The sequence below is a fragment of the Phocoena phocoena genome, chromosome 1 (genome assembly GCF_963924675.1).
Source record: "Phocoena phocoena chromosome 1, mPhoPho1.1, whole genome shotgun sequence".
Taxonomy (NCBI): domain Eukaryota; kingdom Metazoa; phylum Chordata; class Mammalia; order Artiodactyla; family Phocoenidae; genus Phocoena; species Phocoena phocoena.
In genome coordinates, this window is record NC_089219.1 from 126,235,980 (window position 1) to 126,263,703 (window position 27,724).

A 27,724-nucleotide genomic window follows, 5' to 3' on the forward strand; every position below is an offset into this window, starting at 1 on the left:
CATTTCAGGAATTTTCAGGTTTGCCCAGGTCTGGTAGGTGGGCCTTGAGAAGGATTAGTGGGAAAGAGCTCATACTACATCAGTTCAAGGTTGTCCTTAGACCTGCCAGGTTCACCTTGGTGACAGAAAGGTGACCCCCGACAAGCATCCCCTGTATTGGCTTTCTGGATATGGAGAGGGGAAATCTCCTTTTCCAGGATGGGCTATGTTGCTCCCTGGGGATGAGACCTCTCTGCAGTGACTGAAGAGGCGCCCCTGCTGATTTCTGCTGTGTCACTCCCTTGAGAGGGACGTGTGAAGCTGTTCAGGTGTTTAGCGGAGGGAGATGAAACCAAGGCGTTTGGGTTTTCAGGCACAGGGGATAAAGGAGGGGAAGGGATAAAGGGTACCAAGGACTGCCCTGCACCTTCTCGCCATCTGAGCTGGGTTTCCCCGTATCCTGTTTGGCCCCAGGCATTTTATAAAAGAACAAAGTGGTCGGTACTCCCGAGGGGGCATAAAACCACGTCCGTGATAATACCAGCCACCGATTCGGCGCCAAGGGGAGTCCTCGGTGGCTGGGTCACGTGCAGACATTGTCGCCCGGGTCTAGACTGGTGTGAGCCGCCAGGCAGTGCGACTGGTTTCCGAAGGAAAGACTCACTGGGGGCTGGCGGCTCGGCCTCCTACACCTCCCACCCCTTCCGAACCCCGGATCCGGGCTGCCGCCCTGGGTGGGTTTGGCAATCGTCCTGCTTGAGGTGGTTCAGGCCGCCCACAGGGAGCACAGCCCGGCAGTCACGAGCCGGGGCTGCCGGCTGGGCTGGCCTAGAAGGAGAGGGACGGGCCGGAACTGCAACCGCAGGGGCTGGGAGCGCGGAGGGGGCGGCAGGTGCAGGAGCGGAGAGGCGGGGCGGAGCTGGGCAGAGTGGCCGACTCTCAGGCGTCCCGGAGTGACCTTCCCCCACCCAGCCAGGGCCTAGAAGGGGTGGACCTGCGGCGGAAGGAGGCCGGGAGCGCACGAAAGGGACCGGATCAGGACAGCCGGGCCGGGGTCCCCGAGCCTCTGCCGGGCGCCGGGCGACGCAGGTGCCGGGCACCTCACTAAAGAAAGGGCGAGTATGCGCCCAGCCCGGAGCGAGGAAGGGGCTTCGTGTTGCTGCTGGGGCGCCGCTCGCCGTTCCCCTGGCCCCTCTCCGCGCCCCCGCTCTCCAGCCCGCCCCTCACGCCGCCGCTCCGGCTCCTTTGTGCCGGCCCCGCGCCCGCCCCTTCGAGCCCTAGGCCCCGCCCCTTCCGCGCCAGCGATTGGCCCGCCGGGCCGCTAGTGGGCGGGGCGCCCGGCCGCCTAGGCGCGGTATATAGTAAAGGTAGGGCATGCGCCCTCAGCCAATTTCTCGGCTCGTGGCTGGCCCCAGAGTCCTAAGCCCGCAGCCCGTTGGTCCGTCCTCTTGCCTCTGACTTTCTCCTGTCCCCTGCCTGTCTCTGCAGAGGTCACAGGAGGTGGGGGCCGAGCACGCGTCCCCGGCGGCAGCGGGAGCGGCAGCTGCGGGTTCGTGTAGCCCCCGAACCCCCCACGGGCAAGAGGAGCGCGTGGCGGACCAAAGAGAGCCCGCGAGCGGCCGTGAGCCCACCAATAGGTGCGGGGCTCGGAGCCGCCCAGCGTGCGCGGTCCCTCCCTCCTCTCTCCGCCCCCGCCCCCGCCGCCGCCTCCCCCTCCTGCCTCTGCTCCTCCACCGCGCGTCTGGCACTTTGAGAGCCGCAGCGGCAGCGGCGGGTGCAGCCTGCGGAGAGCCAGGCCGGGGACGCCGACCGGCAGCCGGGGAGGACGCGAGGGCGCACGCCGCAGTCTCCCACCCTTAGTCCCCGCGGCAGCTGCTGACCCGCCACCATGGCCCGCGGAAAAGCCAAGGAGGAGGGCAGCTGGAAGAAATTCATCTGGAACTCGGAGAAGAAGGAGTTTTTGGGCAGAACCGGTGGCAGTTGGTGTAAGTACGGGGTCCGCAGCTCTGCTCCTAGCGCCTTGTCTTTCCTTGTAGGCGCATCCCCTGCGCAGGCTCTGCGGACCGCTCCGCACGCTGCGCGCTGGAGAGGACGGAGGGGGTCGGGTGGTGAGTGCTGTTCAGATTGCGCCGGCCTGGGCTTGTCATCCTGTGCGGAATGCGGAGTCCCCGGGCTAGACGCGGGGTGGGGATAGGAGCGCGCCAGGTAGAGGGTTATGTATATTTTAGCGGTCTTGGTAATTTGCAGTCTATCGGAGCGTCGCTTGAGCTCTTCCGTCCTGGGAATGGTCAGGCTGTGGGAGACTAGATATGCCTCTCCCTATAGACATGTCTCAAGTCCTTAAAAATGAGATCTGAGGCTCTGAGAGAACCGCATGAGGGTAATCGGATCGAATGCAGGCGAGGTTGTGTATTATAGCAGCTTTCTTCTAGTCTAAATATGTACCTCAAAAGGCGGGTGTGGGAGGGCGGCGGTGATGGTGGCAGAATCCATACACTGCAGTATTTCGTAGCGATGCCCAGAGTTTCCCCCGATGACCTACCCTGGAGTCATCACAGCCCAGAAATGGCCCAGGAAGCTCCATGTCAGGACTTCGTTTCTGAGCGTTGGCCCCAAAACATGGCAAAGTCTGGTTGTTTTCAGTGTCTACAGAGAGATGCAAAATCAGTAGCTTGGGTTGATTACGGTGAAGGGTTAGTGTAAGAAATAAATAGCACAAAGGCAGAAGCGGGTTATCTTATAAGATTTGGGGCAGCCTGTTGCTTGGCTGGATAGACTTTTTTTTTTCTCCCCCCATTGAAAATTAAATACTTACTTGTCTTCCACCTCTCTACACGGGAAGGGTGACATTTTTTATTAAGGTCATTTTGAAGGGCAGAGTTGTAGGCAAATCTGTAACAGTCGTGACTGCTGGGGAGAGAGAGAGAGAGGGAGGGAACCCACCTCCTGCATCACTGCCCCCTCCTTCTCTAATATCATCATCACCATCATCATCATCATAGACACCACTAGCACCACCACTGCAGCCACTAAGGGAGCCCTGGGTAGGTGCTGATGTGGTGCTCCTGATTGGAAGGATCTGTGAGCATCGGCAGGAGAATGAGTCAGGGAAATAATGCTTGGCTGACATTTTGAAACGGAAGAAGCTGGAATATACGATTTTTATAGAGAAAAAAAAATGCAGCCTGTAGTGGGTCTCTTTGATTGAAAAGTAAAGGGTTAATAATGCATCACATTTCAAGGTTAGTCAAGGTGAAACCTCATCCCATACCTGTGCTGAGAAGCATAGATATCCCAGAGCCATGTTAAATGTAGGTCTTTAAAGGGATGGCTTTTAGCTTGTATTCTATATTTTGTTTTGGGAAGACGCTGTTCTTCAGTGGGATTACTGCCATAGTTTCTCACGCAGAAAGATAGCTCTCTGTGTTTTCTTAACGTGGAAGGAAAAGCCTGAAGAACTCTGGGTGTTTTGTAGGGTGAACAGCTCCTGGCCTGGGCCGTCTCCCAGCAACTCCTGGTAACTCGAGTGAGGCCTGAGGGGTGCACTGCAGAATGGGCCCTCTTCTCCCAGATTCACTGGAGGTTCCTACCACGATGATCTGACCCCAGCCTCGTCATGGGCCAGGGGCTGCATTGACCCCCAGCCATATTGTAAAATTTGCCCTCTAGTGTTTTTCCCTCTCATAAAATGTCTTTCGTTCCTCATTCCATTTCCAGAATGATATTTGTTTTAGAGGGTAAGGCAGTATGAAACGGCTTGTTTTGTAAGCTGACATTTTATAAGGCAGCACCTCCGTATGAGAGAGACTGTGTTGATATTTGTGTCTTGATACCCCATACAGCAAAGTGTTAATACACTGATTAATGAATGCAGACATCAGGACTGGTGCTCTTGTCTCATCTTTCCTTCCATTTTCCAAGATGCTGGGTTAAAAAATCTGGTTTTTATTTTGCACTAATATATTTACTCCTTTCTGGCAATGTAAGAAATGACAGAGCCTCTCACAGGCAGAGAGAGTGGCAGCAGCTGTGTCTCCTATGGAGAAAATGCCACCTTTCTAGTACTGGGCCCAACGTGGATGCCCTTGGGACCAGGGCAGGTTGCCCTTGGTTCAGTTCGCTTGTAGGTAGATTTTCACCAAGATGGACGCAGGAGCCTCGCCTGTCACCTGCTGGAGAAAGCGCAGCACACAAATCACCTGGTGCTTTCTACCTTTTTATTAAGTTAATACGGGCGTTGGTAGGTTTTTATGTCTACTGCTGGGCCCAGATGCCATTTTCCGTTCTGTCTGTGACCTTTTGAAGGGTACTCGTTCTTTGTTTGTTTGTTTCCTAACTGGAAAACCTCTATATTACTTGTATTTTGTAAAAGGAAGAAACATTGCTTCAAAGGGAAAAAAGTCTCTGAAGTTTACCCTCTGTGCCACCCTGGCTGGTTGGTACAGTATGCCCAGCTTTTCTTTCTGAGCCTGTGTGTCGGTGAGCCCCCACTGCATAGGCCCTGCCACACCTGCGTCATCCACTCTAACCAAGTGACCTCACAGCACCAACGGGGGAAACTGTGCCAAGTAACGTCTCCGAGCAAAAGAGAAGAATCCCCCACTGCCCTTAGCATATAGTGTCGGGCAGATAGGAAAGGCTGTATCTCCTTCAGTTTAATCAGCGTGCTTGCAGAATGAGTTGTTTTTCTGTAATCATATTTGTATTTTAAATCGTAGCCTCGATTATGTATCTCCTCCTGTTGTTAGAATTAGGTATCTGGAGTCCAAGGAATGAGTATAAAAATGCTTCCGTGGTTAGGCTGAGAGCGCCAAGATGAGGTGAGGGCAGCAAAAAAAGAGGATACAACAGTTCTCTTTCTGACCGTGTTATACCAACTCTTGTACCTCTTAGGAGCATTCACTGGAAAATTTTTCCAGATCTCTTGACGTCACAGCCTTGCCATTTGCCTACTGCTGCCTGGATACAGAATGCAGCACTTAACCCTTGTCCTGCAGGGAAGCACTGATTGAGTTGGAGAGCTATAGTTCTGGATTGTACAGTCTTTTCATTTTTCCTTATCTTTGCTTGTGTCTTTGCCCTTTTCCTTCTTTTCTTTTTTAATAGGGGAGAAAAAGGATTAAGCATTTTGGTGTGGTTTTATGTGTGTTTGGCTTGTTTTAACAGCTCTAGAGTATGATTTTCCCCTGAACTATTTATTTGCTGATAGAAAAGTTGAGCTTTTAAATGTACGGAGAAGGCGAACCTGGCCGATTACAGCCACAGTGAACCCACTCCCTCCTGACCTCCCTCCCTCCCTCACACACACACACACACACACACACACACATACACACGCACGCGCGCGCACACACACACATACACACGCACGCGCGCGCGCGCGCGCGCGCACACACACACACACACACACACACACACACATGCTTACACTTCTTTTCAATGATGCTTTTGTTCTGTTGCTTTCTCCCAAGGACCCCAGCATGTAATGCAGGAGATCTGAACGTTTTGAGAAGTAAGCTGAAGCTTCCTTGTGCAGTCATGTTTCAGATTTGATAACCCTGCGGCTCACTGTTCCCACTGCTGCTTTCACATTGAGTGACTGGCACAGGGCTGCCCGGTGGTGCCTAGTACAGCCTGTTACTATGCGGCTAATTGGGGAGATAATCCCTGTAAACCAGTAACTGATAGCCTCATTCCAGTCCATGGGCTTCTCGGTTTGTTATTTATTTTTTTTGGCTTCTGCAGCTCTTTCAGCCTCCATTCTGTTGTCCTGTGAACTAGGGGGAGAGGAAAATGCAGCTTATCAAGTCAGTCCTTAGTCTGAGTCTAGTCAGAAGATGAAATAAAAATGTGCTTGCCATTTTTACTATAGCAGTTCCTTCCTTCCTTTTTTTTTTTTTTTTTTTTCTTGTTTGGTGCCCCTGAAAGGAAAGACAATGTACTTGGTCAGGAGAGCTTCACTGGGTCTCTCAGCGTTCATTGCTCTCTCTCAGCAGAAAAACTCACAGGTGTTTGAATGTTTGGAGAAGCAGCAGAGCCTGGATTGTAGTATTGAAACGTCAAAGGATAAGCAAGCAAAGGAAACATCAGTCTCTAATGAAGTGTGTTGTCATATTTGAAATGCACTGCACAAGCATGGAAACACAGCCCTAGATTTTACTGATGATCTTCAGGATTTTTTTTTTTTTAAAGGAACATTTATTTATTTATTTATTTTTTGTCTGTGTTGGGTCCTCGCTGGCTGCACGGGCTTTCTCTAGTTGCAGCAAGCGGGGGCTACTGTTTGTTGAGGTGCTCAGGCCTCTCATTGTGGTGGCTTCTCGTTGCAGAGCACGGGCTCTAGGCATGTGGGTTTCAGTAGTTGTGGCAGGCGGGCTCAGTAGTTGCGGCTCACGGGCTTAGTTGCTCCGCGGCATGCGGGATCTTCCCAGACCAGGGATCGAACCCGTGTCCCCTGCGTTGGCAGGCGGATTCTTAACCACTGCGCCACCAGGGAAGTCCTGTGACATTTTGTTTTTAATTTAGGGAATAAAATGATTTCCTATAAAGAACCTTACTTCTAATTGAATATTCATCCTACCCGGAATACACATGCACTTATAATGGAGGGCTGCCCATCCCCCTGTTTTTACCCTACAGTCTGGGAACGAGATGCACTCTCTTGATCAATGTTGGAAAAGGAAGCTCTGAAGACACAGCTTGGAGGGGAAGCCGGGAAGGAAATGCATTCGTCTCTGGGAAGGTTTGCCTTGCATTCTGAGCATGTGACTATGTGACTGCATCACAGCCTTTTTGTTTCTGTCTGTTCCCCTTGCAGTTAAGATCCTTCTGTTCTACGTAATATTTTATGGCTGCCTGGCTGGCATCTTCATCGGAACCATCCAAGTGATGCTGCTCACCATCAGTGAATTTAAGCCCACGTATCAGGACCGAGTGGCTCCACCAGGTAAAATAAACGTGAATAAGTTCAGTTTTTCTGGAGGTAAAAGGAGCGTGACTTTTTCAATTGCAAAAACATTCTTCTGAAAATTGTCTATCGTGTGGTCTTAAACCCAGCCTAGGAAGGAAAAATCGGGACTTGTGTCTGTTGCAGCCAGCGCTCCTACCTGCACTGCAGGCAAAGCTCCTAGGGTTGCAGGCATCTTATTTTCCCAGCTCTGCTGGGAGCGAGGAGAGCCCTGGTCCTCTACCCAGCCTGCCACTCACCGCCTCTGTGACTCCCAACCACGGCCTTGCTCTCCTCGTCCCTCCCACCCAAGGGCTTGGTTAGTGGGATCGTTACGGGGCCTTTCCAGCTCTCACGCACATTTTTCACTTGCTTCAGGGGCCTATGACTCAGATAAATCCTATAAAAAACCAATCTGGCTCCCTCTTTTTTTTTTTTTTTTTTTTTTTGTGGTACGCGGGCCTCTCACTGCTGTGGCCTCTCCTGTTGCGGAGCACAGACTCCTGACGCGCAGGCTCAGCGGCCATGGCTCACGGGCCCAGCCGCTCTGCAGCATGTAGGATCCTCCCAGACTGGGGCACGAACCCGTGTCCCCTGCATCGGCAGGCGGACTCTCAAACACTGCACCACCAGGGAAGTCCTGGCTCCCGTTTTTAAAGGTTAATTTATTTTTAGGGATGATGAGAAGCTCTGAAATGGCCACCCACTCCCAGGGAGATGAGCCCTGACTTCAGGGGTCCATTCTTCCACCTGCTATTCACAGGCAACTTGACCTTGAACAAAGGCACTCTCTCTTTTCACTTCTCAATATATATGCCTGATTGTTTAATAAGGAGTCTTATTTATTGGCTTTCTGGGCCCCCTTTGCAGGTTAACTGTCTCCTTTAGCTCTGAAAACTTGGGGCAACAAAGAGGTTATCATAGAGGAATGCAAACTGCCGCATGAGTGCCCTGCAGTGATGTGGGTGCTGTCACTGTTGAGTGACCTGCCCTGTACGCGTGCATGTCCACGCTGGTCACTAAACCCTGGGGAGACCCACTGCCCTCATGCCTGACGCTGACAGAAGGACAAGACAGCAGCCACAACCGATTGTTCTGTTTGTGATTGTACTGTCTGGCTCATCTAAAAGTCTTTGTCGGGACCTGGAGAGAGGAAATGTTGCATAACTTCCGGGTTCTCACATTGTCAGTGACCTTGAGGCTGCCTGCCACTGGGGGTGGCAATGACGCGTCCCCTCTACACTTTCCCTGGGCAACGGTTTAGTAACAGCTGTACTGAGGTGACAATCTTGAGGCTCTCTTCATGGGACTGAGCAGCCTTGATCAGGTGCGGCCGCCAGTCACAGCCTTGTCGTGTCCGCCTCTTCCTTGGGCATGAGAAAGTCCCTGGGAAGAAAATCTTCAGAATATGGAGATGGAAAACACTGGTTTTTAGCCCCAAGTCAGGTAGTCCTCTACTGTAAGAGAACCCCTAAATATTTCCAGATAAATTTAGATCTAGGGGATTTTGGAAGTGAAAAAAAGAGAACATGTAAGTATATAAAATGCTTAATAATATTCCAGTTTCCAGCAACTGTTTCCTAAAAGAGGTGAATTCTGGTTGGTACAGTGAAACGTAGGATCTTAAGTAGACATGTTGGACTCTGGCTTTTGTGACAGTAAAGCATGGTGTGTCTTTTCATGTTCCCTTTTTTTGTTTTAAATTTATTTTTTGGCTGCATTGGGTCTTCGTTGCGGTGTGCGGGCTTCTCATTGCAGTGGTTTCTCTTTTTTTAAAATATATCTTTAATAAATTTATTTATTTATTTACTTTTAGTTATGGCTGTGTTGGGTCTTTGTTGTTGCACGTGGACTTTCTCTAATTGCGTTGAGCAGGGGCTACTCTTCACTGCAGTGCGTGGACTTCTTATTGCGGTGGCTTCTCTTGTGGCAGAGCACAGGCTCTAGGCGCGCGGGCTTCAGTAGTTGTGGCACACGGGCTCGGTAGTTGTGGCTCGCGGGCTGTAGAGTGCAGGCTCAGTAGTGGTGGCGCACGGGCTTAGTTGCTCCGCGGCATGTGGGATCTTCCTGTACCGGGGCTCGAACCTGTGTCCTCTGCGTTGGCAGGCGGATTCTTAACCACTACGCCACCAGGGATGTCCCTCACGTTCACTTCTGCTAGCGTTTTTATGGTAGCATTAGTCATAATTTAAATTTGTGTAGACCTTTTATTTTTTTCTCTTTTTTTGCCATTTAAAAGCTAATTTTCAATCATGGTGCCATTTTCTAATAATTCTTATACTCGAAGTCAAAGGCGACCCCAAAGTCAAGCATTTTCTTTAATTTCCTAGATTTAAAAACTAATCCTTGACTAGTTTTACTTTGGGGTATCAGTCTTTTTTAATAAAATTAAAAATATTCTTCATGTTCTCTGCAGAAAGGGAAGTTTCACTTTCAAAAAGAAATAGCCAAAGAGCTGGACCTTTTAAGTAAGGGCTTGTAAATGACCTTGCCTGGAAAATCTACTGGCCGAGGTGCCTTCTCTCCGTTCCCCTCCCTCCCCTTCCTTCCAGCCCCTTCCTAAAAGACACATTCTGAGTACCTATATTTAGTGTCCTCACAGCAGTTGGACTGACCTGACAAACCGTCACTTCTCCAAAGGAATGCTGGTGGCTCATCTTGGAAATATGCATTCCTGTCCTTTGGTCTGAGTCACAGGAAAAGTGCTTCCTCAGTCCTCCATCCTCCCTGCCCTGTCCCTCGGGTTCTTTGTCACTTCTCTGTCTCTCCTTTTCATCATCCCCTCACCCATCACCTTGCCAGGAGAGTCTAGGTCAAGCCCCCTTTTACCCTCGCCTTTCCAAGGGACATGGCATTAATTTGAAAATGATAGTGGCCTTTGAACCGGGAGGCCAGGTCAGCAGAGCACTTGCTGCGAAGAAGGGCAGCCCGTGGACTCTCCCTGAGTGCTCTGAGGGACCCTCCTGAGCCCTCCTCCTGGCATCTTTCAGAACAGATCTTAAGAATTTGTATTTTTGGTAGGCAGTAACTATTTCTTCAGGCCGCGAACTGAAGGAATATATGGAAGGATACCCTGGCAATTTTTTGACTTCAACTTAATATCTCGAAGCCTGTATTTTCATGACAGTTAAAGGGAGAAAAGTGTATATTTAAGTCAAGTGGACCTAGTGAGAGTGAAAGAGCTGGTCCATCATTTAAAGATATAAAGACTTAATAATGCTATTATTAACTAAACTTGAGTCATGAATACAAACCTGGCCAGACTGGGTTTTGACTGCCCTTTTCACACTGGAATACCAAGTAATCAGGTCTCTTCTAAATAACATGTGTGAATGTGGTCAAGTTAAGCAGTGGCAATTGTGTGGTGCATTTGGGTCGATACGTCTGTAACAATGGACAGGATGCTGGGCTAAAGCCAGAAGTCTCAGAGTAAGGACCAAATCATCAAACGGGAGAAAAATGTAAGAAAAAATGGATGACATGTACGGTTTCTTGCCCTGAGCAGTGGTGGCCATCACTGCTTATAACGTCTTACAGAGTTGTGTTGCTATGAGATATTGGAACAGATCTGCCTGCTTAACCTGGAAGGCCAGGGCTACGGAGATTTTATGTCGGAACATATTAATTTGCTATTTTTGTGGGTCAGAAATGGTTACGGGTTGGCAGTTTCACATTGCCTAAGCTAAATATGAAAGCAGCCCCTGAGGTCCTAAGCCACGACACAGAGGTTCCCAGTAAAATTGACCTGAGAATGACCAGCAGGGGCTGTGGAGCTGGACACAATCCCACCATTCTACACAGTACTTAACTTCACTGAGCCTCAATTTTCTGATCTATACAATGGGAATAATACCTGTAAGGGTTAAAAGAGATGATAAATATCTGTAAGGTGAACAGTACTTGATAGTTGCAAACCTAGTGGCATTAGGTGGCATTATTAACAGCCACCTCTATTTTTATAGCCCTGTCATTTCACTGGAAGCATCAGTTTCTTCTTTTTGGATATTGCATTCAGTATTTCCAGGCTTTGGATGATATAACAGAGATGCTTTGACACTTAGATTTTCATGAAGGTAGTAGAATCTTAGCTGTCCATGAAAAGTGTTCGGGAGAAGTTGGGTTAGGAAACATGTTGAAGAAAAATGTTCAAGTGACATTGTGTTGCTTCTGTAATCTCTCCCTCTAAAACACCCACATTTGTTGGATTAGCCCCTGCCAAGCTTTCCTCCCTGAGGCACCCTCTTAGGAAAGTCCTCAGCGGTTGGTCAGTGGCATCTCTTCTCACCACGTTAACGGTGCTGGATCTGGAGAGAGACATGGGTGTCAGCATGCTAGAGAGGGCAGGAGGCACGCGAGTGTGCCCGCTCCCCCTTCCCGCCCACGGTCACGCTCACGAGGCCCCGTCCCTGGTTTGACCGTGCACTTTTCACTGCCTGGCCAGTGGTGTAATGGAAGAGTCTCCTCTTCCATCCCTGCTGCTCACAGAGCCACAGTGGGATGAACCAAAGTGTGTGTGTCAGTCAGGGGGTCCAGGGAGAGTCCCAGCTGCCTTACTTCCTGGTAAGCAGGTATGAATATGTGGACTCTTCTCTTCCTGTTAAGCTGTGGACAGGTTTTTTGTTTTGCTTTGAAGTAAAGATGGCTCAGTGCCGGAAGAATTCTTTTTTTTTTTTTTTTTTTTTTTTTTTGCTATACGCGGGCCTCTCACTCTTGTGGCCTCTCCCGTTGCGGAGCACAGGCTCCGGACGCACAGGCTCAGCGGCCATGGCTCACGGGCCCAGCCGCTCCGCGGCACGTGGGATCCTCCCAGACCGGGGCACAAACCCACGTCCCCTGCATCAGCAGGCGGACTCCCAACCACTGCGCCACCAGGGAAGCCCAATAATTCATTTTTAAAAGGTCATATTTACCGTGAGATGGTAACCAGCATCAAGGCAGAAGAATAAACAGGGTGGGAAGACCGGCAGCCCACACTGCCACCACCAGCAGACTCCATTTCATCTTGATTGGCAGAGGGAAACATCTTGTCTTCAAATCCATTAAGACAGAAGGCACTGTAATTCCAATCTCATCGTATTGGGTTGGCCACAAAAGTTCATTTGGGTTTTTCCGTAACATCTTTGAGAAGTCATCGTATCGAGCTCAGAATCGCTTAATTTTTATTTCAAGCTACATTACACCCATGTTACTCTCTTTCACTTAAATTTCAGAGAGGCAGTTGGACATATTTGGCTTCCTTATGCTTCAGAGGAATTGTTCCTTCAAAGTGCCAACAAGGTGTTTTTCAGCTATTTCCTTAGATTCCACTGATCTGTGAGCTGACACGATAAATATGTGATGCCCTCCAGGCCCGCCTGGCGCTCTGTTTCCTCTCCTCTCCTCCCTCCCTCAGATGGGTCCTGCCAACCTACTCCCAGAGTTTAAGGCTGTGGATGAGCTGGCATTGGCGGCGCTAGGATTTCTGGAAGCTACTGCCCAGAGTGGTAGTTTGGTAAAGGGTTGAGAGCAGCAAACTCCTAGTTCCCTTCCTCGGTGAGCCTCGCTGTTTGGCCTCCACAACTCACCCACTTCTTCATGTCTAAAGACAAGGGTACACAGGAAGTCTACTAATTAACTTAAAACTGTTCTTGGAGCCACACAAAAAATGTGTCTTCGTTCATATGCTCATTTTAGATGAGGGAGCAGAGCAGAGCCCTGTGATGAATCGGACCAGGTTATAAATTTCACGCAGAGATGGGGGTGGATGTAGGGGGAGATGGATCTGTGAAGCTTCACGTAGGGTTTTTCCGCTGCGCTCACTTAGGGGAGGGGCTCGGGGAGGACGGCAGTGCAAAGAGCACGAGCCTCACGGCCTCCATGTCTATCTCCATGTCTGTGGTACAATACCCTGGGTTGCACTTGGTGTCTGTGCTTGTTCAGCGCTCTCATTCTGGTGACCTCAGGACTCTAGAGCCTACCTGACACAGACAAGACGAGAGGGAAGCTGGGGAGATGAAGGGGAGCGGGGAGGTGTCACCTAGTGGCTTCCAACCAGAAAAGTATCTTTCCCCACATACACACGTGAATAGACATCATCAAATATCCTGGATAACATGGTGTCTTGTTTTGGGATAGTATTGGTCACTTAGCAAATTTTATATCTCAAGTCAAAATACTATGTGTGCTTGTTCTTCAGTATGGCCTTGGATAAAAAAGCATAATTAACGTAAAATAGTAGGATTTGACTATGTATATTTTCCCATTATAAAAGGGGTTGTCATTTATCTTGGGAACAAGCACAATAACGAGCTATACAAAATATCAAAGGTATGTCCCTGTGAAATTCTGTGCACATCTAAGATAGAGCCCTTGAACTAAGTAATTCTCTCCCTGCTCGCCTGAAGATGATCATACAACTACAGGAAAAAAACTCTGATGATAAAGGGTAATTCCATAAACAGAGAAGGGCCTTCAACCAGTGTGCATGGCATTCAGCTTAGGAGAAAAGATTTCCATACACTAAGGGTTGTTGAACATCCAAATAGGCTGTAGCGAAAGGCCAGCAACCCATCTTTCTAAGACTTTTCTTCAAAAAGAGCAGCTTCTTGAGGGTTTGGGAGGGTAGATGTGACCCTGCCTGGAGGTAGGGGGGTTGACGTCAGCTGATCCCAGGCCACAGTCGAAAGCTGAACCTGAGGCAGAAGGTGAGGCTTAGGCTACCGGTTTCCAGAAGGTACAGTGGCGCCTTTTTTCCTGTGCTCTCCCTGTATTTTATTAGGTAAACTGATATTAATCATGCAGGGGTAAAATAAAAATTAAAAACAGCAGTCAAAACCCATAAATATCTTAGTGGCACTTGAAGGGGTAAAATTTGTGTGTGTTTGTGTGTGTGTGTGTGTGTGTGTGTGTGTGTGTGTGTATGTATATATGTGTGCCTAGAAATGTATGACTGTGTATAAAATCACACACCCCCAGCTTTTTTTTTTTTAATTGAAAATTACTTTTCCGCTTGGAATGTACAGGAGACACATGATATATATGTACTGTGTGCATGGCTACCTCTATAAGCTTTTCTTTGCCTCCTGGAGGTTTCTGTAGAGAATGATACCTGTTTAGAGTATTTGGCCTAGTGATTTATTGGATGTAGTAAATGACATGTACAAGCAGCTGTGCTTTGGGATTCCCTTTGAGTAACTGCTAGAAGGTTAAAATGAATGCATTCTAGTTTCAGTACTTCAGTCTCACAAGTAGATGGAGAAATTATAAGCCTGCTAACATTATAAACCTGATTGGAAGCAAAATACTTCTTTCTTAATGAAAAGCCTTTCTTTTCTCTTTCCTTTCCCTCCCTCTTTTACTTGCCCTGACCCCTCCTGCTATGAACACCTACTAAAGCCGAAGATTGAGTGTTTTCCTTATTTGTTTCTCAGGAGATGGGGAACCAAGGAGAGGCCAGTGTAACTCAAAAGCAAATGCAGGGACTTCCCTGGTGGCACAGTGGTTGAGAGTCCACCTGCCGATGCAGGGGACACGGGTTCATGCCCCGGTCCGGGAAGATCCCACATGCCGCGGAGCGGCTGGGCCCCTGAGCCATGGCCGCTGAGCCTGTGCATCCGGAGCCTGTGCTCCACAGCGGGAGAGGCCACAACAGTGAGAGGCCCGCCTACAGCAAAAAAAAAAAAAAAAAAAGCAAATGCAGAGCCAAAGGGTTTTTGTTTGTTTGTTTATTATTTTAACTTCAAATCTTATGTTAAGCTGACATACTCATTAAAAACCAAATATTAAAATTTCACATATCCAGATTCTCATTTCAGTCTTTCAGGTGGCTTTATTTGATAATAATCAATCTGTAATTTAAGGCAAATGGTCAGATCAGGGCAAAGCTGTACAGAGCTCAGCGTGGTTAATGTCGGTTCAAGTTCAGAAGACTGGAGAAGCAAAAGGTTAGATCTGTTTCCTGGAATATAATTTGAAACTACAAGCTAGTGATTGGGTGTTCTGCTATCTTTGGCCTCTGGGAGTTACCACTGCAAACAAAGCTCGGCCTTATCCAGAGCTATAACTAAGGACTGTTAAGGAGTGAGCAGTGTGGAGAGGGACAGCTGAAAGTATCTGACCTAGCGTGAAAACAACTAATGAGAAGGCCAGTCAGCAAGATGGGATTTGTGTGTCCTTGGAGAGGGTCAGTCTTGAGGAATTTGCCTGTGGACTCAAGATAATAAAGAAGTTGCCAAATCCAATCCTAATTCTTTCTATCCCTTTTTTCCATTAGTCTGATAATGTAAAGTAAATGGTTTAAAGGATTTAGATATCAGGTCAAGGGTCCTTCATCTGCCTCTTGTAAGTATCTAATTGCTTTAGGGAAATGACTAGGACTTTTCTTAATGTTTTAGAGAAAGTCTCATCAGAGATTTTAAGACTATCCAGAACAGAACGGTCCCCGGGGGATTGATCTCTGATAGCTTCCAGGAAGAGGAATTCTCAGGCCAGTAGGTTCTGGACAAAGAAAAGAGAGGAGGCAGAGACGGTGGGTGAAAGAGTGAGGGACCTTCAGAAATGTGAGGAGGGGCTGAAGAGCAACAGCCACCCTGGACTGTGGGGCGGCCTCCTGGATATTTGTGTATTATTTATGTACGTGCTCCATAGGTGAGGGTTTAGCGAGAGAAGCTGATTGCATGACCTCAACCCAAATGGTTCATGTTTTTCTGGATAAGCAACATTTAGATCAGAAGTTAGGTATCTTAAAAGGATAGTCACTAAGGCTTATATTAGTTCAGAGATCCTTCAGAGATTCCAGAGGGAAACTTTACAGAAGAGAGCGAGACACGGCCGAGCTCCCTGAGTTGACCCATCATTCCTGGGCTCCCGTTGCCAAGGTTGTCATGTCACCGAAAATGCAAAGGATGGGGCAGAGACTTTGGCCCAAGGTCTAATCCAGCTGGGCAAATCACAGGATTGTAAGACCCAATGCTTAACTGTCCATTTCACCTCTTGCATTCTCAGTTTCACCAGTTTCTGATGCTTCTCTGTACAGAACACAGTAGAGATTCTTCAAGTGTGCGTGATCTGCTTTTCTCTCATGTGGTAACATAGAGGCTTGACAGGGCTTAGATCGTAAGCCAAACTCTCTGAAGGATTTGGGCTCTTGGAAACTGGTAGACACAAGACCAACTGTGTATAACATTTTTCTGGGCCAGTGGGTACCACTGTGCATGTAATAGTAATATCTATATTTCCGTTAGTCTGCTGAAGAATTCACTCACTAGCAGTACCCTTTTGGTAGTAAAGGGCCCACAGCACTGAGTGAAAGGAGCTAATGCCTGGGGTCTCCCACGTGTCACGTGGTCTCTTTAATAGTGGAGACCCTGCACTTGGCATTGGGAAGGGATGAAAAGCACGTCACAGAATCCCACCTCCTCTTGTTGCTTTCCTTTTCTCTCTGGGAGAATCCGAGAAGTACATCACTCATCCTCACACACACATCCGGGAGATAGAACAGCCGCCGGAAGAGGGATGCAGAAGCGGCCAGAAAGTGAGAGGCGGACTGCTGGGGAGGAGAGCTGAAGCCAGGCCAGAGGGAACACTGACCTGTGTGACCCTCACCTTGCCATTTAGGTCCTACCGTGTTTACTCTCAGTGTGACCTTCTAGGGTCACTTTCCTCTTTTTAACCTGTTGGGTGAGATGCTCCAAATCTCACACCAGGCTCACTGACGTTTTGTTAGCATTTTCTTTTTTGCTGCGTCACCTGCTCTGCCGATGGACCATGGCTGGCATGACTGTAACTCATCACACTGATGTCCCTGCCGTCAGCCAGACGGTCCTTCCCCACCTTCTTCCTACCTGAAGATTAGGCGAGACTGCTCTTTGGCTTCTGACAGTTGCTCTCATCTTCTTCACCCTTCATCTGTCTACTGCTCTTCCGCCTTCTCCTTACCAAGCCTGAAAAGTTTAACCCTTGGCCCATAGATCTTCTCTTAGTCCATTTCTGCCCACCACCTTCGCCACCAGGGTCGAGGCAAACCTCCTGCCTGACAGATTCAAAGGCATTTGCCTCTGAGTTCTCTGGCTGCCTTGTGCACTGCCTTTCTCTGTGGCCCCTCGCGTGTGAATGCCCCTCAAAGCTCTGTTCTCTCCTGACTCCAGGGTTACTCTGGGAGAACGTACCATCCCCCTGAGTTCTGTTAACCTCTGGCTCTGGGACTGTCTCTGCACTTCCCCAGGTCCAAGCAAGTCACCTTGACTTAAATGTCTTGTTTACAACCCAAACCAGCTGACGACCCTCCTTCCCAGACGTTGCTCGTTTCAGCATTTCAGCCGGGGAAGCCCTATTTACCCTACTAGCTCAGGCAGGAAATCCCAGTGAAAGCTTCTCCTGACCTCTGTTTGTTTTACTTGTTTATGTTTGCACGTATCTGTCATCTTTATCATGTGGCCTCTTTGTACCATAAATAATCACAATGCCAGTTTTCTAACTAAATAATGTAGAAAAACATTTTTTAGGGTATATTTAAATTGCTTAAGTCATACAGTTTTCTATGGTTTGTGAGCATCATAAAAAAATGTTTTAATTGTAGTAACCTTTATTTTTAACTGAAGATTTTCTGCTACTTCCTCTCTGACTCATTTCCATCACTGTTGACAGCTTTTTTCCCCCTGAAATTCTTCAGGTTCTCCATCACCCTTTCCGAGATGATTCTTTTTTTTTTTTTCCGGTACGCGGGCCTCTCACTGTTGTGGCCTCTCCCGTTGCGGAGCACAGGCTCCGGACGCGCAGGCTCAGCGGCCATGGCTCACGGGCCCAGCCGTTCCGTGGCATGTGGGATCTTCCCGGACCGGGGCACGAACCCGTGTCCCCTGCATCGGCAGGCGGACTCTCAACCACTGCGCCACCAGGGAAGCCCCCGAGGTGATTCTTAACGTCACTGGTAGTTTGTCTCGGGCATCCTCTCTGCCTGGTTCCAGACCCTCACGTTCCTTGTCTTCATCTCCCATCGTCTCCATTCCTCTAGGGAACTGCAAGCACAGAAGAACTTGCCCATTCAGCCCCCTGAGCTGGCCCCCCCTCCCCTCATTACTTAACTGATTTTGAAGCTCAAAGCCACCCTTAATGACGAGAAAAAATAACGGCCATTTAGCCCAGGCCCTACTGACGTCTGGTCTCACTCTGGTTATCACTTCCACTTTGATTAGGTCATTATCTTCATACCCACCTCACGACTGCCACCCTCAGGTTCTAATTCTCTAAAGCAGTGGTTCTCAAACCAAGGGTGCTTAAGGATCTCTTTAAGCTTGTTAAGCAGAGATTCCCAAGTCCCACCCTTAGAGACGGGGATCTGGCAGGTCCGGAGTGGAGTCTGCCAGGCTGCGTGTTTAACAAGCCCCTAGGTGAGTGATGGAGGTACCCTGAAGGGCTGTGATGATGAGGCCCCTTTCCTGCCCAACACAAAGAGGGCTGATCTGGGAGTGGGGATTCAAATAGGGTTGCCAGATGAGCAAATAAAAATACAGGAGGCCCAATTAAATTTGAACTTCAGATAAACCATGAATAATTTATGTAAGTATGTCCTGAATTTTACACGAGAGATACTTATATAAAAATTTTTTCATGGTTTATCTGAAATTCAAATTTCACCATGCATTTTATATTTTATCTGGCCGTCCTGGAATAGAATGCCGTTGCGATTGGCTCTCCACCCACCGTCTTGCATAGTGCTGTGTAGTGTCGTTCAGATATCTATTTGGGAAGTCTTGTGAATGACAGAGGCTTTTAGAAGTTAAAGAATCTGAAAGTCCATTGAAGAGTGGAAATCCACGGTACACACACCCTGGCTGGCACTTGACTTTCTCAGAATAACCACTTACGTTCGGAATGTAAAGCAGGAGGAGTAACTGCACATAAATTCCATATTCCCCCAGTTGAGGTGAAAAGATCCAAAGAAACGTCTCTACTGAGTAGTCTTGAGTCTGTAGCATTTTCAGCGGTCGTACGTTAATTGATTAAAAGGAGTATGGAAGCCGACGTCTGTGCTCCGTCTTACGTACAGTTAGAAAAGGAAAAGCCACCCGCGTGAGATCCTTGCTAGCAGTGCGCAGGGGAGGACTGGAAAGATAACAGGCTTTAGAGTACCACGTGCTTGGGTTAGAATTCCGGTTCCACCACTTCCTCTGTGACCTTGGGTCAGGTACTTAACCTTTCTGTGCAAGAAGTGTTTTCATTCATAAAAAACAGATATGCTTATCATGAAACGTTGCTGGGGAACTTAAATGACATCTGATATCAAGACATAGTCATTGGTACTTACGTATTTAACCTAAATACCAGAGAAAGGATTTCGCAGGAGAGAGAATTTATTTTTTTATTTATTTTTATTTTTTTGCGGTACGCGGGCCTCTCCCGTTGCGGAGCACAGGCTCCGGACATGCTGGGCCCAGCCGCTCCGTGGCATGTGGGATCTTCCCGGACCGGGGCACGAACCCGTGTCCCCTGCATCGGCAGGCGGACTTTCAACCACTGTGCCACCAGGGAAGCCCGGGAGAGAGAATTTAAACTATTCTTTTTCGTCAGATGGGATTAGCAAAGTACGTGTTATACGTGGAGAGTCAGCTTTTGAAGTATCTTGGTTGACTACCTTCCCACTCATGACTTTTCTCTGTGTTTTTCTAACTTTCTTCCTGCTCTAGGATTAACACAGATTCCTCAGATCCAAAAGACTGAAATTGCCTTTCGTCCTAACGATCCCAAGAGCTATGAGGCATACGTGCTGAACATAGTTAGGTTCCTGGAGAAGTACAAAGATTCGGCCCAGAAGGATGATATGATTTTTGAAGACTGTGGCAGTAAGTAGACATATTTTGGACGTTTGTGGTTGGTTAATTCTGATTTCCTGTTTCTATTGTTACTTAATGATTGAAAGATACTCCTGAAATAATTAAAAGATTGAACTCTGGCCATACTGAGAGGATAGTTTTTTTGTTGTGTTTTGTTTTTAAAGCCGGAACACTTTATGGGTTAGGCTTGGATACAATGAAATAAACAGTATAGCCTCAAGTATTACTTTTACCTGTATTTGAAAGGTGTCTTACTTTTGAACACTCCCAAATATCTCTGTTTTTACTACTCAGACTCAAAGACCACAGTTACAGATTTGATTCTCTTACATCCATTGATTTTGAGAAATACAATTGCTTATATTTCCAGATTTCTGCCCCCCTCCCTCCCCATCAAACCCCTGGCCCCTACAGAAGAGTTCACAGGACCTTCTGTCACCAAAATGAACCTTTGGTGTGATTAGCTATAACCACACTGATACCGATGGAGGAGGGTTTATGGTCAGGGTATATTTTAGAGACCCTGGCCGGGATGGATAATGAAATATGTCTTAGGCAGCTCATCATATGGATAAGGGAATGACTGATGAATGTAAACAATGGCTCTTAGTTTCATTAAGCCATTGACAGAATGCACATCTTCCTCCTTGCTACCTGGAGTGTGAATTTCCCAGCCTTGTTGTCACGCCTACCAAAACAAGATGCCACTCTGAGTTACCAGGTGATACCAGTTTTTTCTGATTCAGTTCAAGCATTTATCACCTCCAGTTCTTTAAATGGCAGACCGTTGTGTAATATGGGGTGAATTGCCATTTTAAGTCATTTTGAAAAGATTTGGTGATTTAAAAGAAACTCTTTCACTAGATTTTTCTCATTAGAATTTAAATGAGGTTTTCATCTTACTTTGTAGTAATTAAAAGGCCCGTATGACAGATACTTAGAGTGAATCACTTCTCAGGAGATGGACAGAATTGAGGCACTTTATTTGAAGGGAAAATAGTTTGTGGACTTAAAAATATGTATATAATTTATGGTATTTGCATCCATTTCCTGCAGGATGCTTTAATCTTGAATTCTGTTCTCATGTCTTCTTTCTCTGGCTTTGAAATAAAAAATGCAACCATACAATTGCTCACTTGAACAAATGCTTATAAGAACTCAGTGTTAAAAGACAAAAACTCAGAAAGAAATTTTTTTAAACCTTGAATGGTGGTTGAAAAGGAAAAACAATTCCTTCCTCCTCCCTTTTTACTGTTTAACATGTTAATTAGAGGCATAGCTCCGAGAAATCCCGACCATGAAACTTCCAGTTCTGAAAATGATTGGCAGTCCTTTTGTGCTCTAATTATAACGTCCCTGTTATTGAGCTGAGCTGATGTCGACCTGTGCAAATGATGCTACTCCTAAAGAGAGATCCAGTTTCCTTTCAGTCTTCTAATTCGTGGAGTCATCCATTATTTAAAGGAAGAAATATCGGCAGAGACCCAACACCATGTGCTGCTCATCGAGCACTGTGAAGCTTTGGTACTGGCTGTTGCTTTTGGTAAAATACCTCTTTAAGGTCAGTGGAGAGAGGAGAGATGGCTGGCTGGAAATCCTTTCTTAATTCAGGTGATATAATACATTAAGTGCAGGATAGCCCTGTCTTAGAATAAGTCACTGTGACAAGGAAGAGAGCCCTGTCCTTTCTCAGTGGTGCTCAGGGAAATTGTTGGTACAATGTGAAAATGGCGTTTGCATTTTCAGATGTGCCCAGCGAACTCAAAGAGCGAGGAGAATTCAACAACGAAAGAGGAGAGCGAAAAGTCTGCAGGTTCAAGCTTGAATGGTTGGGAAATTGCTCTGGAATAAATGATGAAACTTACGGCTACAAAGAGGGCAAACCATGTGTCATTATAAAGCTCAACCGAGTTTTGGGCTTCAAACCTAAGGCAAGTAATATTTGAAATCACAGAATTTAGATGAGCCGTTCACAATTCGATGTAGTCCTTAATGGGTATGAAAAGAGACCCTGACAGACATTTAAAGGATACTCAGTGACAGTTTTGAAGCCTGATTAGTAGAATAACACTGAAAAACCTCTGTGGCCACCTTGGAATTCTTAGGTCCCGGTCATTAATCTCATTTCCTAAAGTTAGAGAAATTCTGTGTGGCAAAGCCAAATTCTGAAGTAAGTCCTGCGGCCCTGTTCTGGATTTCTATTATGTAAGTCTATAACGTAAACTCTTTAAAAGTAAAAAAGAGAAAAAGATGTCTTTAAATTTAAAACCTATCTGAACTGTAGGAGCCACAGTATTTAAAAAAAAAAAAAATCTCATAATCTGAAATAATTATCTGGTCATCAGAAAAAATGTTTTTTTTGTTTTTTTTCTGAATGAAGATTCCGTTAGAACTTCTAATTCAAAATTAGAAGTTGAATACTGTCTAGGTTGAACTTTTATAATCATGCCATTGGCTTTTGCCATTATTGCAACTTATAATGGGTAAATACTACTAGAGATCACTGAAAAATTGCAAATTGCCTTCGCTCACCATTTGGTGGGATGGTAGCAATTCTTTAAAATGAGAAGAAAGAATTGTATGGGTGTTATCTCTGTTTTTATAAGACTGCTTATTTCATTCTTCCCCCCAGCTCATGAAGTAAAAAATGCTGTCCTTTTCTCTTAAGCGTGGATTCTTACAGAAGATTTCTCCCATTTGCTCATGAGAGCATTGCCATTAAGAGGGTAGTTTTTGGTTCTGATAGGAATTGACTGCAGTATACAGAGTTATATGAACAAACTTACTTCATTTCTGGAATCTGGCTCTTTTGTTCGTTAACTTTCTGTTATATGCTCTTTATTTCTGCAATGCTTGTTACCCATGAATAATATTTTCAAAAGAAAGTCAATGTAGAGATGAAAAGTTTTATTAACATAACTGAAGGATACATCAAAACTCCTTTACTGCCACCAGAGGCAAAAATGGATGAGTGGGTGCATGGATGCTTGCCTGGCTGGCTTGTTGGATCTCCTACAGAAATTAATGTACACCTCTCAACAGAATTTTAATCTTCGTTCCACGTAGACTAGGAGGTAATCGAAGAAAAATGGTGAAAGCCATTATGTCACACTTAGAGTTGATATTCATATTGCTAGGAAATTCTTCACCAAGATAAACAAGCTATTTGGCAATGAAAGGGGTTGGTGCAGTGTATCCAAAGGACTAATCGTGATCTTTGCTCTCCAAATCCCTCACTTTTGATAATTCCTTTTCATAGACATTGAATGATATTTGTCCCCCACAGAGTCTGTTGTGATTCACATCTCTTCCCATATTTATAAAGATATTCTGTTAAAGTGATGAATTCAGCTACTCTTTCTTTTCAGTCTTTGTTTTTTTTTTTTTCCTTTGGATTCCCCTTGGTTATCCATTGCCACTTTCTGATTCAGACCCGCATCCCAAATCCCCAACTCTTTCGTTGTTGGAATTACAGAGATTGCAGTACTCCACATCTCACTTGATGTGCCCGTTCCCTCACTCCCTGAGGATAGATTCTGGTAACTTCGTTATCAATGTGTATTTTCTCTTCATATTTTTAAAGATAAATCTATTGCTGGCAGAAAGTTCCAAGAATCAAATCTAGATGATCATTTTCTTATATTCCAAAAGAAAGAGCAGTACCAAAAATAGTCCTTTACTGATATAGAGAATTGTGCATTTTATCTGACTTTGATTAGGCTATGTATGTGTTACATCTTATGTCAGGACTCACATACTCTGCTGATGTGAGTAAGCAAGTGACTGTCTGTCTTCCAGGGGCTAGATGTCCATCACTCTTCTCCTGAGATGGATTTGAGCCAGGGATCTAGGAAGGCAGGCCCTGGATATTTCACTACAGCAGTAATTTTCAACGTGTACTACGGGTCCCTTCGATGGAGTCACCCCTTCACAAGACCCCTTCATTGAGGGCAATGCCACTTTAATCTATTTTACATGCTGGACTTGCCTAACAAAACTGGGACTTAAATGACAGGGCCTCCACCGGAGATTTAAAAAAAAGAAGAAAAAAGAAAAGAAAAAAAAAAAAAAAGGAAAGCTTACTTGAAGAAGGCATGCTTGAGGGAGAAGGATGGCGTTATTTATTCATGGCTTGGGAGGAAAGCCCAAGTTTTATAAAAACAGAAATGTCAACCAACCTTTCCATCTAATTATAATCTTAGCAAATGAGAAGAGAGCATTATTTCTGAGTTGACTCTTACTTTTCAGTGTCCTTGAATAAAGCTTCTAATGGGTTGCCATTAGAAGTTCCATTTAGTACTGGGCTACACATCACAGCTTAATTGTAGTGGTCACAAAACTTGGGCATTTATTTTCAAGAAAATCACAGCATGACCTTTCCTAGATTAGTTAGGAGAGTCATTCATTCTGCTGTCCTCAAGTGTTTGGTTATTATTTCAGTTGACCAAAGTGTACTTGTTTGGGCTACAAGCTAGTTTTATTTTTCAGAAGTTAAAGGAATTATTTACAAACTTATTGACCAACGTGGATTTTATTTTTAGCCTCCCAAGAATGAGTCCTTGGATACTTACCCAGTGATGAAGTATAATCCGCATGTCCTGCCTGTTCAGTGCACTGGCAAGGTAAGGAGACCTTTAGAGTTACTGAGGGTGGGGCAGGAGAGAGGGGAGAATGAATGAGATTGTTTTAAATTAGAGGTAAAACTTTAACATGGGAAATAAGAAGCACTGCTTCCAGGAATCAGTCTCAGCTGATTGAATTGTAGCTACACTGGGTAAAACTTCTTAAAAGAACAGAAAGATGTAACAAGAATAAAAACATCTGTCAGTTTCTCCAACTGGAACAAGAAACCGAAATATCTGAATTTAATCGGTTGGAATATTGGTTTACAGAACTGAGAGGTGAACTAGCCCACATGAGTGCTTCTCTGGCTCACGTGGTGTGTTAAAAACTTGAGGCCAACGTTTTCTGTTTTTTGTTTTTAATAATTTTACATTGAAAAATTGCTTCTGGCTTTTCTTTAAAAAGAATATTGAAATATTAAGGTAACCGTCAATGTGTATTCCCTTTAAATCTGAAGACAGGTACCTGATGGATTGTTTAGAGAGAGAAGCAGAATAAAGAAAGGGAAATCTCCAAACAGTTCAAATTTATGTTGGCACCAAGAAAGGAAATGGACACAAGAAAATGAAAGGCAAATAGTTAAACTTTTGGAGGTAATGTCATTGAAAATATCCACTGGGCCAACACTGAAGGGTTTCTTTCAGTGCTGGCCCTACTTCTAGGAGGTTGTGTTGGCTTGAAGAAAGGCTTAGTTGGCTTTTGCCGCAGTTTCCCATTTGTACAGTGAGGAAAGCCTCCTTTTAGTGACCATTTCTCAAGGCTACTAAGGATCAGGCTGAGTGTGTCTCTTCCTCTCGTGGGAGATGCGGTTCCCGTATCCTCCAGTGGTTAGTGCTCACCTCCTCCCGCGAGGGGATTGAGCTGGCATGTCCGCGGATGACCCACTTCCTCCAGCAGTAGCTTGCAGACTGCTTTGTGGGACTGAGAGTCTCATTTGTATGTGAGTACAAATCGTCATCCAGGATGTGAGCCCTGAAAAGTCTCATTTCCTCTCTGGTTTCCAGCGAGACGAAGATAAGGAGAAAATTGGAACCGTGGAGTATTTTGGACTGGGCAGCTACCCTGGTTTCCCGCTGCAGTATTACCCCTACTACGGCAAGCTCCTGCAGCCCAAGTACCTGCAGCCCCTGCTGGCTGTACAGTTCACCAACCTCACCGTGGACACGGAAGTCCGCATAGAGTGTAAGGCGTATGGTGAGAACATTGGGTACAGTGAGAAAGACCGTTTTCAGGGACGCTTTGACGTAAAAATTGAAGTTAAGAGCTGATCACAAGCACAGATCTTTCCCACTAGCCATTTAAAAAAGTTAAAAAAGATACAAAAACCTACTAGTCTTGAACAAACCGTAATACGTATGGGACCTACACTTAATCTATATGCTTTACACTAGCTTTCTGCATTTAATAGGTTAGAATGTAAATTTAAAGTGTAGCAATAGCACCAAAATATTTATTCTACTGTAAATGACAAAAGAAAAATAAAAATTGAGCCTTGGGACGTGCCCATTTTTACTGTAAATTATGATTCCATAACTGACTTATAGTAAGCAGTGTTTCCGGCCCCTAAGTATTGCTGCCTTGTGTATTTTATTTAGTGTACAGTACTCTCGGTGCACACACTCTGGTCATTTTTCAAGCCATGTTTTATCGTATCTGTTTTCTACTTAACGTGAGCAAAGTTTGCTGTCCAAGGTGTAAATATTCAATGGGAATAAAACTGGCATGGTACTTTATTTTTCCTTTTTGGGTTTGGCTCTTTCAAAGATGATAATGGCCCATCGATGAGCATTTTTAACACACTCCATAGTCTCTCCCTGTGGCGTTTGTTAGGTCTTTATTATTATTATTATTATTATTTTTCCTGGGTCTGGGTTGCGGGGGTGGGGTGGGCTGTTATGGGGGAACTGCCCTTTAAATTTTAAGTGACACTACAGAAACACACACAAAGGTGATGGGTTGTGTTGTGCTTTGTACTGAATGCTGTCCTGACTCCTCTTCCCCTGTCCTCCAGTCTGTTCTGAAGCCGTGTATGAGATCTGGAGCGCCCGTCACTTTGGCTAGTGATAGGGCTGATTAATTTGCTTTGTACATCTTCTTTCACTTTCCTTTTTTCCTTTCTCTGGAGGCATCACCTGCTGGTGCTGTGTCTTTATGAATGTTTTAACCATTTTCATGGTGGAAGAATTTTATATTTATGCAGTTGTACAATTTTATTTTTTTCTGCGAGAAAAAGTGTAATGTATGAAATAAACCAAAGTCACTTGTTTGAAAATAAATCTTTATTTTGGACTTTATAAAAAGCAATGCCGTACCCCATAGACTGGTGTTAAATGTTGTCTGCAGTGCAAAATCAATCCATGTTCTAACATACGGCGTAATTGCCAGGAGTACAGTGCTCTTGTTGATCTTGTATTCAGTCAGGTTAAAACAATGGACAATAAAAGAATGAACACATTCCTCATGTGTGATTCACTCTTGTCTAAACACCACAACCTGTGACTTCTTTACTTTCTACACTGCTAGTTATCCAAGATCTTGAAGAAATACTGAACCTGAAAGACAAACACGTGATTTCATTAGTTCACATGGAAGTTCAGGCTTTTCTACCCGACAGAGGCCAAGAGCTGGGTCAGGACTCTGAACACCAAGGTGCACACCTCTTCCCAGTGAGACAACCAGGTTAGTTGGAGGCAGAGGCTCAATCAGCGAAGTTTTAAAGTTCAAGTTTAGAAATATTTTGCAGTGATACTCAGTTTAGAAAACATGAAATTTTGGTTCCTGCTAGCGCTTCACGAGATATGGTTGTTAGTAGTTCAGTTAAAAAAGAAAAAAAAAGATGAGGTTAGCAATCAAAAAATGGACAGAAGACCTAAACAGACATTTCTCCAAAGAAGACATACAGATGGCCAAGAGGCACATGAAAAGCTGCTCAACATCACTAATTATTAGAGAAATGCAAATCAAAACTGCAATGAGGTATCACCTCACACCGGTTAGAATGGGCATCATCAGAAAATCCACAAACAACAAACGCTGGAGAGGGTGTGGAGAAAAGGGAACCCTCTTGCGCCGTTGGTGGGAATGTAAATTGATACAGCCACTAGGGAGAACAGTATGGAGGTTCCTTAAAAAACTACAAATAGAGTTGCCATGTGATCCAGCAGTCCCACAGCTGGGCATATATCCTGACAAAACTGTAATTTGAAAATACACATGCCCCCATATGTTCACAGCAGCACTATTCACAATAGCCAAGACATGGAAACAACCTAAATGTCCATCGAGGATGAATGAATAAAGAAAATGTAGTATATATACAAGTGGAATATTACTCAGCCATAAAAAAGAACATAATAATGCCATTTGC

The 27,724-nt window shown here is 45.7% G+C and overlaps 2 protein-coding genes across 2 annotated transcripts in view; one reads left to right on the forward strand and one right to left on the reverse strand.

Moving 5' to 3' along the window:
* Positions 1–752: 752 nt before the first annotated feature.
* ATP1B1 (ATPase Na+/K+ transporting subunit beta 1) lies at positions 753–26,811 on the forward strand. The gene is made up of 7 exons (XM_065897963.1): positions 753–871; positions 1,468–1,964; positions 6,797–6,925; positions 19,588–19,743; positions 21,481–21,665; positions 24,276–24,356; positions 25,362–26,811. Exons 2-7 carry the CDS (start codon positions 1,868–1,870, stop codon positions 25,623–25,625), a joined length of 912 nt encoding a protein of 303 aa, XP_065754035.1. The 5' UTR covers positions 753–871; positions 1,468–1,867; the 3' UTR covers positions 25,626–26,811.
* The window catches only part of NME7 (NME/NM23 family member 7), a 215,408-nt gene continuing 214,302 nt past the window's right edge, over positions 26,619–27,724 (reverse strand). The window contains exon 11 of the mRNA XM_065897952.1: positions 26,619–26,909. Coding sequence (XP_065754024.1) covers positions 26,877–26,909 — 33 coding nt within the window. The 3' untranslated portion in view covers positions 26,619–26,876. The remainder of the gene's footprint in view (positions 26,910–27,724) is intronic.

What these genes read in the sequence shown, in the direction of transcription:
- ATP1B1 (XM_065897963.1), top strand. Translation starts at nt 1,868, where the DNA reads ATGGCCCGCGGAAAAGCCAAGGAGGAGGGCAGCTGGAAGAAATTCATC. An exon ending in GGACCGAGTGGCTCCACCAG is followed by an intron (nt 6,926 to 19,587) that starts GTAAAATAAACG and finishes TTCCTGCTCTAG; the next exon opens with GATTAACACAGATTCCTCAG. An exon ending in GATTTTTGAAGACTGTGGCA is followed by an intron (nt 19,744 to 21,480) that starts GTAAGTAGACAT and finishes TTGCATTTTCAG; the next exon opens with ATGTGCCCAGCGAACTCAAA.